The following is a 16,401-nucleotide window of genomic DNA, read 5'->3' as shown; positions in this document are numbered from 1 at the left end:
CCTGCCACATCCCACACCCCTCCTGCACCCCAACCCCCTGCCCTGAGCCCCCGCCGCATCCCTCACCCCTCTTGCACCCCAACCCCCTGCCCTGAGTCACCTGCCACATCCCGCATACCTCCTGCACCTCAACTCCCTGTCCTGAGCCCCCGCCACATCCCGCACCCCTCCTGCACCCCAACCCCCTGCCCTGAGCCCCCTGCCACATCCTGCACCTCAACTCCCTGTCCTGAGCCCCCGCCACACCCTGCACCCTTTCTGCACTCCCTGGGGGCACCATTAGGGTGGGGACTTCGGGGAAGAGGTTGGAATGGGGCAGGGAAGGGGTGGAAAGAGGTGGGGCAGGTGCGGGCCCTAATGGAAGGGGTGGAGTGGGGGCGGGGTCAGAGGCAGCAAGGCGGGGGGGGTGTCAGTGATGTGGCCCTCGGGTCAATGCACTAATCCTCATGTGGCCCTCATGGTCATTTGCGTTTGAGACCCCTGGTCTAGATAATACCTAGCCCTGCCATGAGTGCCAGAGACTGGACTAGAGACCTCTCGAGGTCCCTTCCAGTTCTGTTCTTCTATGAATACCAGCCCTTTGCCTGAACCTCCGAGGCTGAGCCCTACCAGGGCATGTGTTGCCCCCAAGTGAGACTAGGCTACGGTTTTGTCACAGAGGTCATGGAATGCATCACTTGAGCCTGTGGTGCCTGGGAGCTGCAAAGTCCCCCCCACAGCCCATGGTGGCTGGGAACTGTGGGGGCCCCAAGCACCCAGCTGCTGCGGGGGGGAGGGGGTGCCCCAGAGCTCTGAGCCAGAGGCAGCTGGGATACCCCAAGCTGGGAGCCACAGAGAGCCCCGCAGCTCTGAGCTGTCATGCATATTTTTAGTAAATGTCACACATGGGCTTCTGTTAATTTTTCTTTATTGCCTGTGACCTGTCTGTACTTTTACTAAAAATATGCATGACAAAATCTTAGCCTTATTTATGATTGCACCTGTCCCATCATATGCATCAGCTGTACTGCAAACATACAGTACTGGGGCTAGAACTTGGGACCTCTGCAAATGAAAGCCTCTACCTGGTAAGCTAAAAAAACCTGTGGGCTGCTGCTGGGGCGGTACTTTGGTCAGCTCCTAGAGAACAGCAGTGCAAATATACATTATCCAGCATGTATGAGACATGATCCCACACACTCCCACCCCCTTTACTTTCTTCTTTCACATTTGCTTTTCCTGGAGCAGGCAACGTGCATGGATAAAATATCAGAGACTTGTTCTTTTGTGAGAGGGAGCTAGACTATTGCACACAATCTTCCATGGTGTTTATCCCAACTCTGTTCATTTCCAAAACAGCAGAGTTTTGGAAATGAATCCAGTGGAAGGAACAAAGTGGATTTTGGATTAAAGAGTTCATTTTTAACTTTCCTCAGGTCCCGATACAATCTCTGTCCACAGAGGTGTGAAAAATTCTCGAGGCCTCCTCACTGGCAAAGCAAGCACTTGTCTGTTCTCTGCATCAGAGCGCGCACAGTGACTACTCAAGGCTACTTATAAGTCACTTAGCCAATGCCTCCTTCATGGCAGCTAATACTCTGCTAGTGTTCCCAGAGGAAGCAGGAAGCAAGCTGAGGCTCTGCTGGCCAGAGAAAAGGGTTGTGCTACTCAAATCCCTTTCCATGTAACTTAGGTGTAAGAGGCTTGGGAATGCTAAGCCATAGCAGGAGGATCCAATGCTAAAAAAATAATCCCTTTAGTACATGAAGCATGGAATTTTGACTGTCTCAGCTGCTTCCTGGAATTAATTCTGGATGTGCTGCTTCTGAGATAGCTCCTGACTGCTCTCCTTGTGCCTCCTATGTTCCAAGAGGAGCAAAATCATGTTTTAATCTGCTAGGACCCCAAAAGAGCCTCTAGGACCCCAAAATGCCCCCATATGCCTCCTGATTATTTAGCTTGAGGAGTTAGGCACAGGACTGAATATGCTGATAATAAGTGGCTTGAGACATACAGGTATCTAAAAGGGTGTTTTACAGGTATCTAAAAGGGTGTCATAAGGAGGAGGGAGAGAACTTGTTCACCTTAGCCTCTAAGGATAGAACCAGAAACAATGGGTTTAAACTGCAGCAAGGGAGGTCTAGGTTGGACATTAGGAAAAAGTTCCTAACTATCAGGGTGGTTAAACACTGGAACAAATTGCCTAGGGAGGTTGTGGAATCTCCGTCTCTGGAGATATTTAAGAGTAGGTTAGATAAATGTCTATCAGGGATGGTCTAGACAGTATTTGGTCCTGCCATGCGGGCAGGGGACTGGACTCGATGACCTCTTGAGGTCCCTTCCAGTCCTAGAATCTATGAATCTATACAGGTAGTAAATGTTTCAACACTTCTACATTATCTTCAAAATGATCTTTAATTTTAAACTTGTCATTTTTTAAATTAGCAGATTTAGCCCAAATGCCCCTTAAAAGAAAGATATAAATTCAGAAATAAAGACCTAGTAATTTATTTTTAAAATATAAAAACATGAAAAAGCAAATTTGGAATTCAGCCTCATTACGTTAAAAGCAGGCACAAACCATACTATAAAAAAAAATCTAAACCCCCAAAGCCAGCCCTAAGGGAGCAGGCAGGCTGTCGAGAGTTACTATTCAACAAGCTTCAATGCCTGGCAGTTAATATGTTTAATTTGTCCAGACTTGCCCCACCCCCACCCCCCTGCATGGAAAAGACAGGCTAACCCTACATGCTAGCCTGGCTGCTCTGGCATGCAGGAGGGGAGGGATGTAGTCATCCATGGGTCTGAACATTGCTCCCTCCTAGCACTCAGTGATGCCCTGCCACCACATCTTTTGTGTGAAAGTGATTTGATTATTGTAACCCCAAGACCTATAATTTCAACCCACATAAACTGTGAGGTTTGACTTTTAGACCAGTTCTGTCTTTCCGGGGCAAGGGAAACAGCACACCTGCTGCCCTCCCTAGTTATGCTCTCCAGCAACGCCACCACCTCTCCCCAGGAGAGGGAGCACGGCCATTGAGAACAGTCCCTGGTTTTCTAGATTTGGTGTTTTATGTTGGCTTCACTCTGGCAAAACAGACTGGGGACCACCCATGTGTGGCAAAAGCCATTTTCCCACCAAACGCTGAGAAACATCAGACCTGTTCCTTGGGGGAGGAGGGCGATAGAAGGTAAATCTCATCTGTGCATGGAGCATTTCTTGTTCAAAAGTTCCAGAACTGTAGGTCTCCCCTGCTGCCACCTCCCGGCACTCAGCTGCAGCTCCCGTTCTCAGTCTGTCACTCTCCAAGTCTTTCTGACCTTTTTTAGTTTGTAAACTCACAAAGTAACATAGAAACTGCCTCAAGCTTTGGGGGAATTTTATACTTTTATACCAAGATAAACTTGGTAAGTTAAACTCATTCATTTCTCAGTGTGGCTGTTCCTCAGACTGCAGCTGTACCAGTCTGACTCTAGTCTAGTTGCAAGGAAAATTCCCTAGAGAACAGGTACTGGCATAGAGTTTTATGACTTGTGAACATACATCAGAAATGCTCTGCTTTTCTACATCCATTCAGTAAAGGAAACATCATCATCAATGGTCCAGAGAAGAAAACATGGCCCTGTGGTTAAGGCATTGGCTTAGGTCAGTAGAGATCTAAGTTCAGGTCTCTGACCTGCCTGTGTGACCTTCCTGTGGCCAGTCACTAAAGTTCCCTGTGCCAAGTACCCAACCAGTAAAAATCTTCAGTGTGGATCATCACCTGTCTGTAGTTGTACAGGACAAAATCAGAACTGACTGGATAACTGATGAGGGATGAGCTCCCCCACTCCTGGTTCTGCCTCCTGTAGCTACTGGCAGGGTGGTTGAATCCAGCTACTACTGAGAGAGAGAGAATTAAAACAAAACAAAGACAAACCTCAAAGAGGCAGTTTATCTCCTGCCTGGAATTACTGCATAAAAGGGCAGTGGCCTAGGTAGGGAAACCGTAAGCGGGACCATCTGTATCTGCCACCAACAGAGCAAGGAATGGCCAGTAAAACTGTATTAGGTGCACACCCTCCCACAGCACACGTCTCATCATCCCCTCCTCCCTTCCTTCATCAGGCAATCTGGTTGCCATCCCTTAGCTCCAGGGGATGTCAGGATTCTGCATGGAAGGGAGAAGGGAATCTCCCTCTCAGGAAGAAATTCCTTCTTGGACTAGGGAGCTCTTGGATGGTGCAAAAAGTGCCTTTACCTCAGAGGTCACCATCCTGTGAGCCCCAGGCAACAGTGGCAATATCCACTCTCAAAAGGGCAAATATAAGAGATGCCTGATAGTCAGAAGAGGTTTGCAGGACTCCTCATCTGACTCAGTGGAGGTGGTGATTGGGAACCTAAGGAGTAAAATTTTAAAAAGGGGGAAAGGGATCAAGAAATTTACCTCAGACAAGAGAAAACTGGCCAATTCTTCTGGAGATAGTCGTTTCTCATTCATCATGAGAGCTAGTGCTTCTGCACACAAGGTTCTCATACATGGAAAGAAAAAGCTTAAAAGAAAGAATTGTTTGTGGGTGTTCTTCATTATGATTAAAATAAATTAAATGACAATCTTGACAAACATCAAAAAAGAAAAAGAAGGTTGGAAAAATCTGTTCAATACAAGCCCAAGAGAGAAATAAAGAAGTCAAGAGGAAAGTCAGGATCTTCTTTACGGGAGGAAGGTGAACTCTCTCGATCTCAGAGCCTGAACAGCAGGATGAAACAAAGCAAGAGGATCTTTTTCCAATTACTTGAGAACACATTATGAATGGTGATTATATACCTGGGTATCCTGTCAGATGAGCCCATTAGAAAAGATTCTGAGGAGGAGGAAGAAAGGATAGATATAGAAATTACAAAAAATATTTTCCAACTGGTTCAAAATCTGAACCACACATTCCCGTTCATGACTTTTTGGAAAAGTGACTGAGGCTGAATAGGAGACATCAAAAGTCTACTAGATTGTCCAGGCATGCCAAAAAATTCTACAATGTGCACCACAGCAAAGCAGATTTTGTCTCTCGTCCCAAAATGGACAGAGCAGATTCAGCACTACTCACAGACACTGCTATCCAACGGAAAGGGGCTTTTTCCCAAAAGAACCCGACTGCAGAATAGAAATATCCCTGTGTAGTATGTCTGAGGCTGCATCTTCCTCTCTGAAAGTTTCTGCTGGGGCAACATGTTTTGCAAGAGCAGTACTAGTCTGGACTGACAAATCTGGCAACTAGATTACCAAAAAAGGCTAAGAAATCATTATGATTAGGTTTGGACTTAAAGAAAATCTCAATGGATTTAACTTGCATTGTCGATGCAACCAGGGATACTTTTATGTTTTCAGCGCGTGCCATGGCCTCCAACGTGGTGACCAGATGGCTCCTCTGGTTATGAGCCTGGAAGCACTATATACAAGCCAAAGTCATGTTAACAGCTTTGAAATATGTAGGAAGTTGGTTATTTGGGAAGCCATTAGACAGAGTGCTGGTGGAATTCTCAGATAAATCAAAAAAGAACTCACCTAACGCCAAATCCAGAAAAGGGGACAATCGTCCTTATTATAGGTCTACATATCTTTTTTGTAGCTACTCCTATAGGAACAAAAGAAGAAACTACAGCAAAGGCAAATGGAACAAATCCAAGCCTGTAAAGGGGAGAGACCATTCTTCCTGCCACACAAATTTCAGCACTGGAAGCAATGTCTGAATACAATCAAGAGAGTTCAGATGAGCAACACCTATGGGGGAGGAGAGACTATTAAAATTCAAGGACCAATGGCCTCTCTCCACATTGGACAGATGGGTCCTGAATGTGGTTCAACATGGGCACATCATAGAATTTTCAAAGATTCCAAATCATCATTTTCTCCCTTCTCCAGCATCAGCAAGAGGCAAAATATGCTAAAGACCACAGATCAGCTTCTGTAATTCCATGTAATAGAGTTCCTGAGGCAGAGATGTTCTCTGGCCACTACTTAATCTTGTTTCTGATAGCCAAAAGATCTGAGGAGGACAGAGTGGTGTTGGACTTAAAGCACCTGAACAAGTTCAGAAGAAAGACCAGATTTAAGATGGAGACTTTGAAGTCCATAGCAGTGGCCATCTGCCAAGGGGATTACTTTATATCAATTGATTTGAAGACCTATCTTCATGTGCCAATCCACTGGAAGCACAAGAGATTTCTGTGATTTGCTCATGGGACCAATGATGTTCCATACAAAGCACTGCCTTTCAGACTGTCATCCTCACAACGAGTGTTCATAAAAGTCCTCATTGTTCTGTTGGCTTTTCTCAGGCAAAAGGGGACACAGGAATACTCTTTCCTGGATGACATTCTAGGCAGAGCCCTGGCCAAAGAGGGGTCCACTCGAGCAACTTAGCCAATGATCCAAACATTGCAACAGCATGAACTTATTGTCAATTTCTAAGAGTGATCTTCAACCATCTCAGCACCGAGTCCATCTTGGAGTGTTGACAGAAAGATTTTGTGGGCTGTGTGTGTCAATCAGCCAAAAGACAGGACAAGATCAGATCAGCAATTACTCTCATGATGAGGTGCCTGAGGACGTCAGAACACTCATGAGAATGCCCATGAAGAATGATCAGGTCCTGCACAAGGATAGTTCCTTGGGAAAGAATGCACATGAGGATTCTTGAGTTTCCTGTTATCCCTTCCCTGCCATTTGCTGATTTTTTCAATCTCTGAAAGTGAACGTTCAGTCATAGAATCATAGAAGATTAGGGTTGGAAGAGACCTCAGGTCGTCATCTAATCCACCCCCCTGGCTCAAAGCAGGACCAACCCCAACTAAATCATCCCAGCCAGGGCTCTGTCAAACCACGCCTTATAAACCTCTAAGGATGGAGATTCTACCACCTCCCTAGGGAACCCATTCCAGTGCTTCACCACCCTCCTAGGGAAATAGTTTTTACTAATATCCAACCTAGACCTCCCGCACTGCAACTTGAGACCATTGCTCCTTGTTCTGTCATCTGAGAACAGCCAAGCTGCATCCTCTTTGGAACCCCCCTTCAGGTAGTTGAAGGCTACTATCAAATCTGCCCTCTCTCTTCTCTTCTGCAGACTAAATAAGCCCAGTTCCCTGAGCCTCTTCTCATAAGTCATGCGTCCCCTAATTATTTTTGCTGCCCTCCGCTGGACTCTCTCCAATTTATCCACATCCTTTCTGTAGTGGGGGGCCCAAAACTGGATGCAATACTCAGATGTAGTCTTACCAGTGCCAAATACAGGGGAATAAATCACTCCCCTTGATCTGCTGGCAATGCTCCTACTAATGCAGCCCAATATGGCATTAGCCTTCTTGGCAACAAGGGTACACTGTTGACTCACATCCAGTTTCTCGTCCATTGTAATTCCCAGGTCCTTTTTTGCAGACCTGCCGCTTAGTCAGTCCCCAGCCTCTAGCAGTGCATGGGATTCTTTTGTCCTAAGGGCAGGACTCTGCACTTGTCCTTGTTGAACCTCATCAGATTCCTTTTGGCCCAATCCTCCAATTTGTCTAGGTCACTCTGGACCCTATCCCTACCCTCCAGCATATCTACCTCTCCCCCCCAACTTAGTGCCCTCTGCAAACTTGTCGAGGGAGGGATAGCTCAGTGGTTTGAGCATTGGCGTGCTAAACCCAGGGTTGTGAGTTCAATCCTTGAGGGGGCCACTTAGGGATCTGGGGCAAAAATCAGTACTTGGTCCTGCTAGTGAAGGCAGGGGGCTGGACTCAATGACCTTTCAGGGTCCCGTCCAGCTCTATGAGATAGGTATGTCTCCATATAGTATTTATTATTAGGGTGCAATCCATCCCATCATCCATATTATTGACATTGACTCACCTCGGGGGCCCCTTGGCTTCCCATCTGGGAAGATTCTCACCTACCTGATGCCTACCTGGCTGTGAAGCTTGCATACATGTAATTAATCTTGACTTCTTTAAGACAGTTGCATGACATTTTGATTTTAAAAAATAGCATTATAGAATATCAGTAGTGCACACGTTACATGGATTAAGAACTGGCTGACAGATATCTAAATGTAATAGTCACTGAGGAATCATGATTGAATGGGAGGTGGTGGTGGTGGGGGGGGGGGGGGTTGAGAGAAATCTTCAGTGGTGTCCTGCAGATATCACTTCTAGGCCTGACATTATTTAACATTTTCATCAATGATCTGTAAGTAAATATAAAATCACTGCAGATAAAATTTGTGGATGACACAAAAATCTGTGAAGTGATAAACAATGACATGGCAGTCATACAGAATGATCTGGATCGCTTAGTAAACTGGGCCCATTCAAACAAAATGATTCTTAATACAGCCAAAGGCAACTTTATACATCTGCGAACAAGGAGTGCAGGCCATACCTACTGAATGGGACTGTATCCTGGAAAGCACTGACTCAGAGAAGTATTTAAGGGTCATAGGGAAGCAGCTCAAGAGGAGGCCCCAGTCTGACGCGCTGGCAAAAAGGGCTAATATGATCCATGAAGATATAAACTGAGGAATAATGAGTAGTAGAGATTTTTACCTCTGTATATGGCATTGGTGAGACCAGCACAAGAATATTGTCCAGTTCTGGTGTCCATATTATTTAAAATGTTGAAAAACCAGAGTGTGCAGTAAAGAGCCACAAAAACTATATAAGGGCTGGAGACGTACAGATCTTTTATAGTGAGACTTAACTAGCTGCATCTGTTTATCTTACTTCAAAGAAAATGTGAGTGGTGACTTGATTAGCATTTAACTACCTCCATAGGGAGAAAATATAGGGTGCTAAAGAGTTCTTTAGGAGAAAGGCGTAACAAGAAGTTGTCTATTTTCTCTACACCAGTCATGATTTTATAGACCTCAATCATATCTCCCCTTAGCCGTCTCTTTTCCAAGCTGAAAATTCCCAGTCTTATTAATCTCTCCTAATAAGGAAGCCGTTCCACACCACTAATAATTTTTGTTGCCCTTTTCTGAACCTTTTCCAATTCCAATATATCTTTTTTGAGATGGGTAGACCACACCTGCACACAATATTCAAGATGTGTGCATACCATGGATTTATATCGAGGCAACGTATTTTCTGTCCGATTATTTATCCCTTTCTTAATTATTCCCAGCATTCTGTTCGCTTTTTTGACTGCCACTGCACATTGAGTGGATGTTTGCAGAGAACTATTCACAATGACTCCAAGATCTCTTTCTTGAGTGGTAACAGCTAATTTAGACCCCATAATTTTATATGTATAGTTGGGATTATGCTTTCCAAAGTGCATTACTTTGCATTTATCAACATTAAATTTCATCTGCCATTTTGTTGCCCAGTCACCCAGTTTTGAGAGATCCTTTTGTAGCTCTTTGCAGTCTGCCTGGGTCTTAACTACCTTTAGTAATTTTGTATAATTTTGTATGCACGAATGTGAATACTAATGTGTGTGTGCGCATGAGTGCGTGAGAGAATGCATGTCTACATGATAGTGCCCGTGGCTAGGTCCCTGAGAATCCATGTAAGAGAGCACATTTGCCAGCAAGTGTTAAAACAAAGCTCAAAGACAAATGCCTGAATAGCTCCCACAGAGCTGCTCCGTAAGAGCCTGAACATTTCTTGCCAACACAGTGTAAGAAGCCTGTGGACGTGCTCTCCCATCCTGTCCCGCACACAGGGAAAGGCTCCAGCAAACATCCCTTATTTTCAGGCCACTGTAAGGAGTCAGTGCCAGAGTCATGCCCTGGACCCTTCGTGAGGCCTGCCACACCCATAATTGCACCAGACTTTATTAAAGCGAAACAAGAAGAAAATTTGGAAAACAGTTCATAAGGGAAAGCACAAGGCTCTATTAATTATCCAAATGCATAAAAGTGTTAGTGTAAAACAATCATTTCTGTTTGAACGTTAACAGTAGGATGAGCTGGAATGCAATAGGAATCTTTCGTCTCTATCCCTAAATATAAACAAAAGCGGAGACCTGCTCAAGCACTGACTCCTCTGCCCGGATTCAACAGGCTAAACAAAAAAGGAATGTAAAAGGCTGCATCACCTATTGAACTGAGGTGACTGCCACCTCCTTCCCAATGGATTCACTAACCAGTCCTTCGCTGCAGCAAGGCTGGGCGCTTTCTGCTTGGGATCTTTAGATACAGTTCTAGCCATTTTTACCTTTTCACACTTGTGGGGCTGGTCAGGTTCCCTGGATACTTCCAATGCTGAGACCAGAGGTTCCCACAGCCTCTGGCAGGTTTCAGGTTCCTTTGTGATGTTTGGTCATCCTGCTCAAGGAGGACTCTGACTTGTATGTGGGGGGGGATTGGGGGGGGGGAAGAAATTCAGTGCCTGGTTGGGTTAAGATGGCAAAGGGCATGCCAAGAGATAGAAGTAGGTCATTTTTCTGAACATTCCCTTAATCTGGGACACACTCCAGAACAGTGAAAGTGGAAGTCGGAGTTCTACCGGCTCACAGCGCTGATGCAGAGGTAAGGCAGGCAGGGGAAGAGATGTTACTTTAAAGTGAAACAGTTCAAAGGCACCTGTCATCCATCAATGACAACTACCAAATGAACATTAAGCAAAGGCATTTCCCTTCTGCCATTTCCTTAGAGCTGGCCATTATTCCCAGCTCTCCAGTTGTTCACCTCAGGTACTGATAGCACTGACTATAACATTGCAGTGTCCCCCCCACAAACTATCAGGTGAGCTGGGAGAGAGTAGAAAGTTTTGGCAATATGGATCTCATCTCAGTTAGTGAAAAATTATTTCTACCTCCAGCTCCCCTGGGCTCTGATCATTTTCAAAACCCTTGGAGCACAAAGATTCCTGCCCAGACATGTCTGTTCCACTGACACCCAGAGTCAGGGCTAAAGCTCTGTAACACATCTGGAAGTGACAGTACTAGTGGGATTACTCTGGCGCACTATTAACACAAGGTTTTGGGACCTGAGGTTACAGAACCAGCTACTTTGGGGGCACTCAGACCACATTCTCCTAGGGTGTAAACTAGAAGCAATAAATGTGAACGTAACCATCCTCTTGCACCAGGACAAGGCGCCCGTCATCGTCCACAGCAAGGACACGAGGTCTCTTCTGCTGACTTTGGTTGCTCAACACTACCTCCCCCGTCTCACCATCTGGGGAAAATTTAATCACCTTCAACTGATCGACCACAAAAATGTTACTGGACATGTCCACGCATACACTGAACGGCTTTGTCAGCAGTGAGTGTGAGGTTTTCAGCACGTTGAGGATCAGCCCAGACTTCCCAATGATGACAATCTGCTTCTTGATGAAATCTGAGACAATGAATTCCTCCTGGTAATTGACGGCAATGAAAAGGAACTTCCCCCCATGGTAACCTGTGGGTGCCACCCTGCCCATGCAGTGTCCTGAAGGGCTGTAAAGGGAGATGGAGCAGAGTGTGCCCTCACTCACGGCAATATAGGAGTCCTTATAGGAGGTGATAGCATAGGAAGACTCGGATCCCCTTAGCAGCAACTTGTGCAGAAACTTGCCCTCAAGGGTCAGGAAGAAGAGGAAGGAATCTGAAGAGCAAGCGAGGACGTCTCCACAGAGCGAAATGCCACAGAAGACACCGTCTGAATCTGGCAGAGGTATTGATTGCTGAAAGTGCCCACCAGCGCTGTACTGCTTTATCTCATCATTCTCCTGATCCAACAGGAGAATGCCACCAGCGTGAGGCAGAACAGCAATCCCTGTGATATTGGGCTTTACTTGGAAGCAGCACTGGTCTACCTCAAAAGTGCAGACACGCTTAGGCCTTTTACTGCGTCTGCTGCAACAAGAGAGGTTCTTGTTGGGAGTGTCAGGAGCACTCTCTTCAGAGCTTGGACAGGAGTCTTCTTCTAAGTTCACGGGCAAGAATGGGTCATCCTCAGACTCCTCACTGGGGGAAGCAGATGCCTCGCTATCTGGCTCAAAAACAATTCCCATGTCTCCTTCAGGCTGTTCCCTGGGAAACACTAGACTAAAGAGTGCTGCCTTGGACAGCATTTCCGGCTGATCCCAGGCTATGGCCAATTCAGGGATTTGGCCCTCTAGTTTCTGTGGGATATACGTCTGGAGCTCCTGAATCCGATTCCTTATCATGCCCTCCAGGTGTAAGATCTCATAGTCCTTTCCCACATAGAGGACCCTTTGAGAGAACTCCCTGGTGCTGATTGCTTTATCTCTTTGGCTCTGGAGCTCCTCTTTCACCAGGCGACAACTTTCCATTTGCTGAGTTAGAAAAGCAGACAACTCGCCCAGAATGGCTTCCTTCTGGGCCTGGAGATAGTAGATAAAGTCATCCACATATCTAGTGATCCTCTCCTTTATGTTCTCTCCTGATGTTTTCAACTTATCTACTGTCTCCTCCACAGCTTTTTCCTGCTCAGAGATGCATGTTATCGTTCCTGCCAGGCTGTCAATTAGCTGCTCAACAGAAGGCCTTTCCCGCTGCACAGCATTTGCCATAGAGACCACCTTGTGCTGAAAATGGTCTAGCATACGTCAGTCCCTGCAGATGGGAACGCTGCAGGTGTCACAGAAGAATCGCAGAGCTTCCTGCTGGTGGTCCTGGCAGCACAGCTCCTGAAGCAGCCTCATCTCAGCATCATATTCCCCAGCTAGAAACTCCTCAAGCTTCACCACCTTGTGATGAAGAGTGAGACGGGAGCAGCAATGGCCCTGAGTGCAGGACTGGCACAAGAAATCCTTGCAGTCTAGGCAACGGGCAGTGGCAGTCAAGATCTTCTGGGCATCTGAGCAAACTGTGCAGGCCAAGTCCCTGTTGTGTTTAATCTGGAATAACTCCAGGAGGCTGTTGATGAAGAAGTTGGTTTTCAGACTTGAGGCACCTCCTGGGACATCTGTTTGCAGCCGGCACTCAGGACACTTGAGGGCTCCGTCCCTCACTAGTGGTTCCAGGCAATGCTGGCAGTAACTGTGCAGACATGGAAGGATCTTTGGCACTGTGTAGAGATCATAGCAGATTTTACAGGTCAGGAAATCCTCCTTGATTAATTCTTGTAAGGACATAAAGGTTAGAGCCATTGTTCCATCCAAACAAGGCCTGGAAACAAAACAAAGAAGAGTCAAAATGCACTCATCTTATTTCTACACCCATCATCTGAGTTTCAGAGTAGCAGCCGTGTTAGTCTGTATCCGCAAAAAGAAGAACAGGAGTACTTGTGGCACCTTAGAGACTAACAAATTTATTAGAGCATAAGCTTTCATCCGAAGAAGTGGGCTGTAGTCCACGAAAGCTTATGCTCTAATAAATTTGTTAGTCTCTAAGGTGCCACAAGTACTCCTGTTCATCATCTGAGTGACAGTCCTGCTGAAGGCTGCAATCCCAAGAAAAAGACAGGCTGACACATGGGAGGAACAAGGAGAAAGAGAGAAGCAGATATATGGGTGAGAGGAGAGGGAGACAGGGTCACGGTCTGGCCTTCATCATATATCTGTCCTTGTGCATGCTTCTGTTTAGTTGGATGTGTATCTTTAGCGAGCACCTGTGGAAATTTTTGCTTCCTGACACTATGCAGAAATGTTTGAATCTATTCGCCCTGGGGACATAGGCAAGAAAGAGTTGAGCATCCAGGAATTTTATCCCCAAAATTACTAAAATGTATAGTCTAGACAGACACAAGGAATGGCAGGTGAGAGAACTACGCTAATTTAAGGAAGAATCTATCTGGGATCTGAGTTGGATCAGCTGACACACTGAAGTTCTCTAGGGCTCTGACCCAAATTACTTACTGAAGGAACTCATGTTTTTTATGAATTTTAGAACATACACCAAAGATTAGGCTATAACAAATTCTAACAAACCAATTATGGACAATACAATGCAATTATCATATTAAGGTCAGAAATAAGGTTCGTTAGCAGCAACATTGGCATTAAATCATCAGTTTAATCAAACCATCAAATTAACACAGCAAATAATCACTTTATCCCAAAACAGGAAGTTCAAGGAGTTAGGTAATTAATTTAGTTACAAACCACCGGAACTCTTACTCACAGCACCAACAAAAGTCTTTAGTTGGGTGAATATTTCAGTATAAAAACCAAATTGACCTACGTCTATAGCGCTCCCTCAGAAGCCAAGTAATGCTTTCCTCACAGAACTTCACTGTAAGGTACTGGTTTCTGGCACTTAGTGCTTTTTGCCAGTGGATGTAAAGTAAAAATGGGTCCACCTCTGCTGGAGACACTATTTCTTCAAAATCAGTAGTGAATCCTGTCTTGGTGTATCAGAGAGACCTGGGACAACTTAAAAACAGGCACATGAATTAATTTTATTTTGATTCATCACAAAATACTTAAATAACTTATGTCATGACAAAACATATGGTTAGTGTAAAAGGGTAGCAAGCCCATTTAAGGGCTAGAGGCCTGGGGCCAACCAACCCTAGTTACTAGACAGGCACATCTGAGCAGGGATCAGGTGATTCCCTTATGGGATGTGTGTGTGTGTCAGAGACTGCAGAGAGCAAGAGGCTCTTGAAGGAAACCCCTGACCATGCAGTAGGGTTTGAACCTCAGAGCCAGGGGCTGAAGAAAGCTGAGGGCCAGAGAGAGCAACCTCCACACCAGTAAAACAAACAAACAAAAAAACAACTCCTCCTCCTCCAGCCAGGTAGGTCCGAGAGTGGTCTGCCAAGGCAGGGAAGAGCTGCAGAGAACAGACTCAAGGGATAAAGAGAAGCCCCACAACTGAGTTTTGTTTTGTCTCTTATGTCAATTAATTAGACCCTGGGAGGAAGGGCATTACTGGGCAAAAAGCCCCTGTGGAGTTTATTTAAGAAGGCCCCTGAAAGGGGAAGTTGAAGCATGGCTGCTGCAGAGCTATCTCAGGCCACAAAGGGGCACTTGAGAGGCGGCCTGCCTGTGACAGTAAAATTAATGCTGCATTAAGCATCACTCAGTAGTAAAAAAAAAAAAAAAAATTAGGCTGAGCTCTGCTAGGGCTATTTCCAGGGCGCCCAGAGGATTCAAGTATCAGAGGGGTAGCCGTGTTAGTCTGAATCTGTAAAAAGCAACAGAGGGTCCTGTGGCACCTTTGAGACTAACAGAAGTACTGGGAGCATAAGCTTTCGTGGGTAAGAACCTCACTTCTTCAGATTCAGGGGACCTGGGGCAAAGCGGGGGAGCTGCGGCCAGCTCACCCAGCGGCAGTCTGGGTCTTCAACGGCATTTCGGCAGTGGGGGGCCCTTCAGTCGCTCCGCGTCTTTGGCAGCACTGAAGGACCCGCCGCCGAAAACCCAGAGCGACTGAAGGGGCCCCCGCTGCCAAGGACCCGGACCACCGTCAGGCCAGGGCTTGCGGGGCCGCTGCAGGGCCCAGGGCAAATTGCCCCACTTGCCCCGCCCCGGGCGGCCTTGACTATTTCTGCCCGTTTATCTGGCCATTTGCATGGGCACTTACCTGATCCATACACACACTGGCAGCAGTTAGGTGCACACACATGCAGACAGGCACATCTATTTCTAAATCTGGTCATTCAAGTTAAATTGTAAACTGTGTGTAGCAGGGATTGGGGCCACCGTGTGAGTCTATAGCCGTGGTTCTCAACCGGGAGCCCCAGCGCCCCCCCGCTGAAGCAGGGAGCCGCACTGAGAGCCCCCCACCCCATACACAGCCCCTAGCTACCCCCTGCCTGCACCCGGAGCGGTTTTCAAACTTTTTGAACGGAGTGCCCCCTTTGAGTTATAGTTCTTGGTTGTCCCCCCACAGCCCAGACAGGCTGGGTGGGTGAGTCGGGGGGGGCACTCGCGCTCCCTCCCTGAACCCTGCTGTGCAGCGCTGGCTCGAGCCCCCCCAGCCCTTGCCCCCCCCAAACAGAAGTACAATTATACCTCCGCCCAAGGGTCCCCCCCCAGCCCAGAGCCCCCCGACGGCCCTGGCGCTTTCACGGCCTGTCCGGGGGAGGGGGGGGGTCAGCGAGGAAAGGTTGAGACCCCCCCCCCCGTGTACAGCGCCTGCCAGGGCGGCACCTCGTCCCGAGGCAGCCTCCAGCAGGGCTGGAACGGGGCAATAACCAGCCCCGCGGGCCGGGGGGGCAGCGCGCGGAGCCCCCCCGGGCTGCCCAGCACCCGAGCCGCTTCCGGCCGGGGGGGGGCAAGGGACAGGCCGGGGCCCCGCCCCGCTCCCGCCAGCGCGACTCATCCGCCGCCGGCTCAGCACCACCGGGACACGGCCACTTCCGCTCCCGAACTGCGCAGGCGCAGCCAGCGGGGGCGTCATCGCCCTTCCGGGAGCCGCGTCACGTCCGCCCGCCGCCCCGGCAATGGCGGGAAGAGTTCGGGGGGGTGTGAGGGAGGATGGGAGGGAAGAAGGGAGGTGAGGGAGGTAGGGCAGGGGTGGGGGGGACTAGGGGCTGAGGGAGGAAGGCCAGGGGGTG

The 16,401-nt window shown here is 47.4% G+C and overlaps 1 protein-coding gene across 1 annotated transcript; it reads right to left on the bottom strand.

Annotated features, from left to right (window-relative positions):
* Positions 1 to 9,339: 9,339 nt before the first annotated feature.
* TRIM56 (tripartite motif containing 56) lies at positions 9,340 to 15,629 on the bottom strand. The gene is given in 2 exon segments (XM_034779158.1): positions 9,340 to 13,064; positions 14,079 to 15,629. A coding segment is annotated over 1 exon segment (2,052 nt). The 5' UTR covers positions 13,046 to 13,064; positions 14,079 to 15,629; the 3' UTR covers positions 9,340 to 10,993.
* Between the last annotated feature and the right edge of the window lie 772 nt (positions 15,630 to 16,401).

This window comes from Trachemys scripta, chromosome 8 (genome assembly GCF_013100865.1).
Source record: "Trachemys scripta elegans isolate TJP31775 chromosome 8, CAS_Tse_1.0, whole genome shotgun sequence".
Classification (NCBI taxonomy): domain Eukaryota; kingdom Metazoa; phylum Chordata; order Testudines; family Emydidae; genus Trachemys; species Trachemys scripta.
Note: the sequence above shows the minus strand (reverse complement) of the source record. Positions and strands in the feature narration are given on the sequence as shown.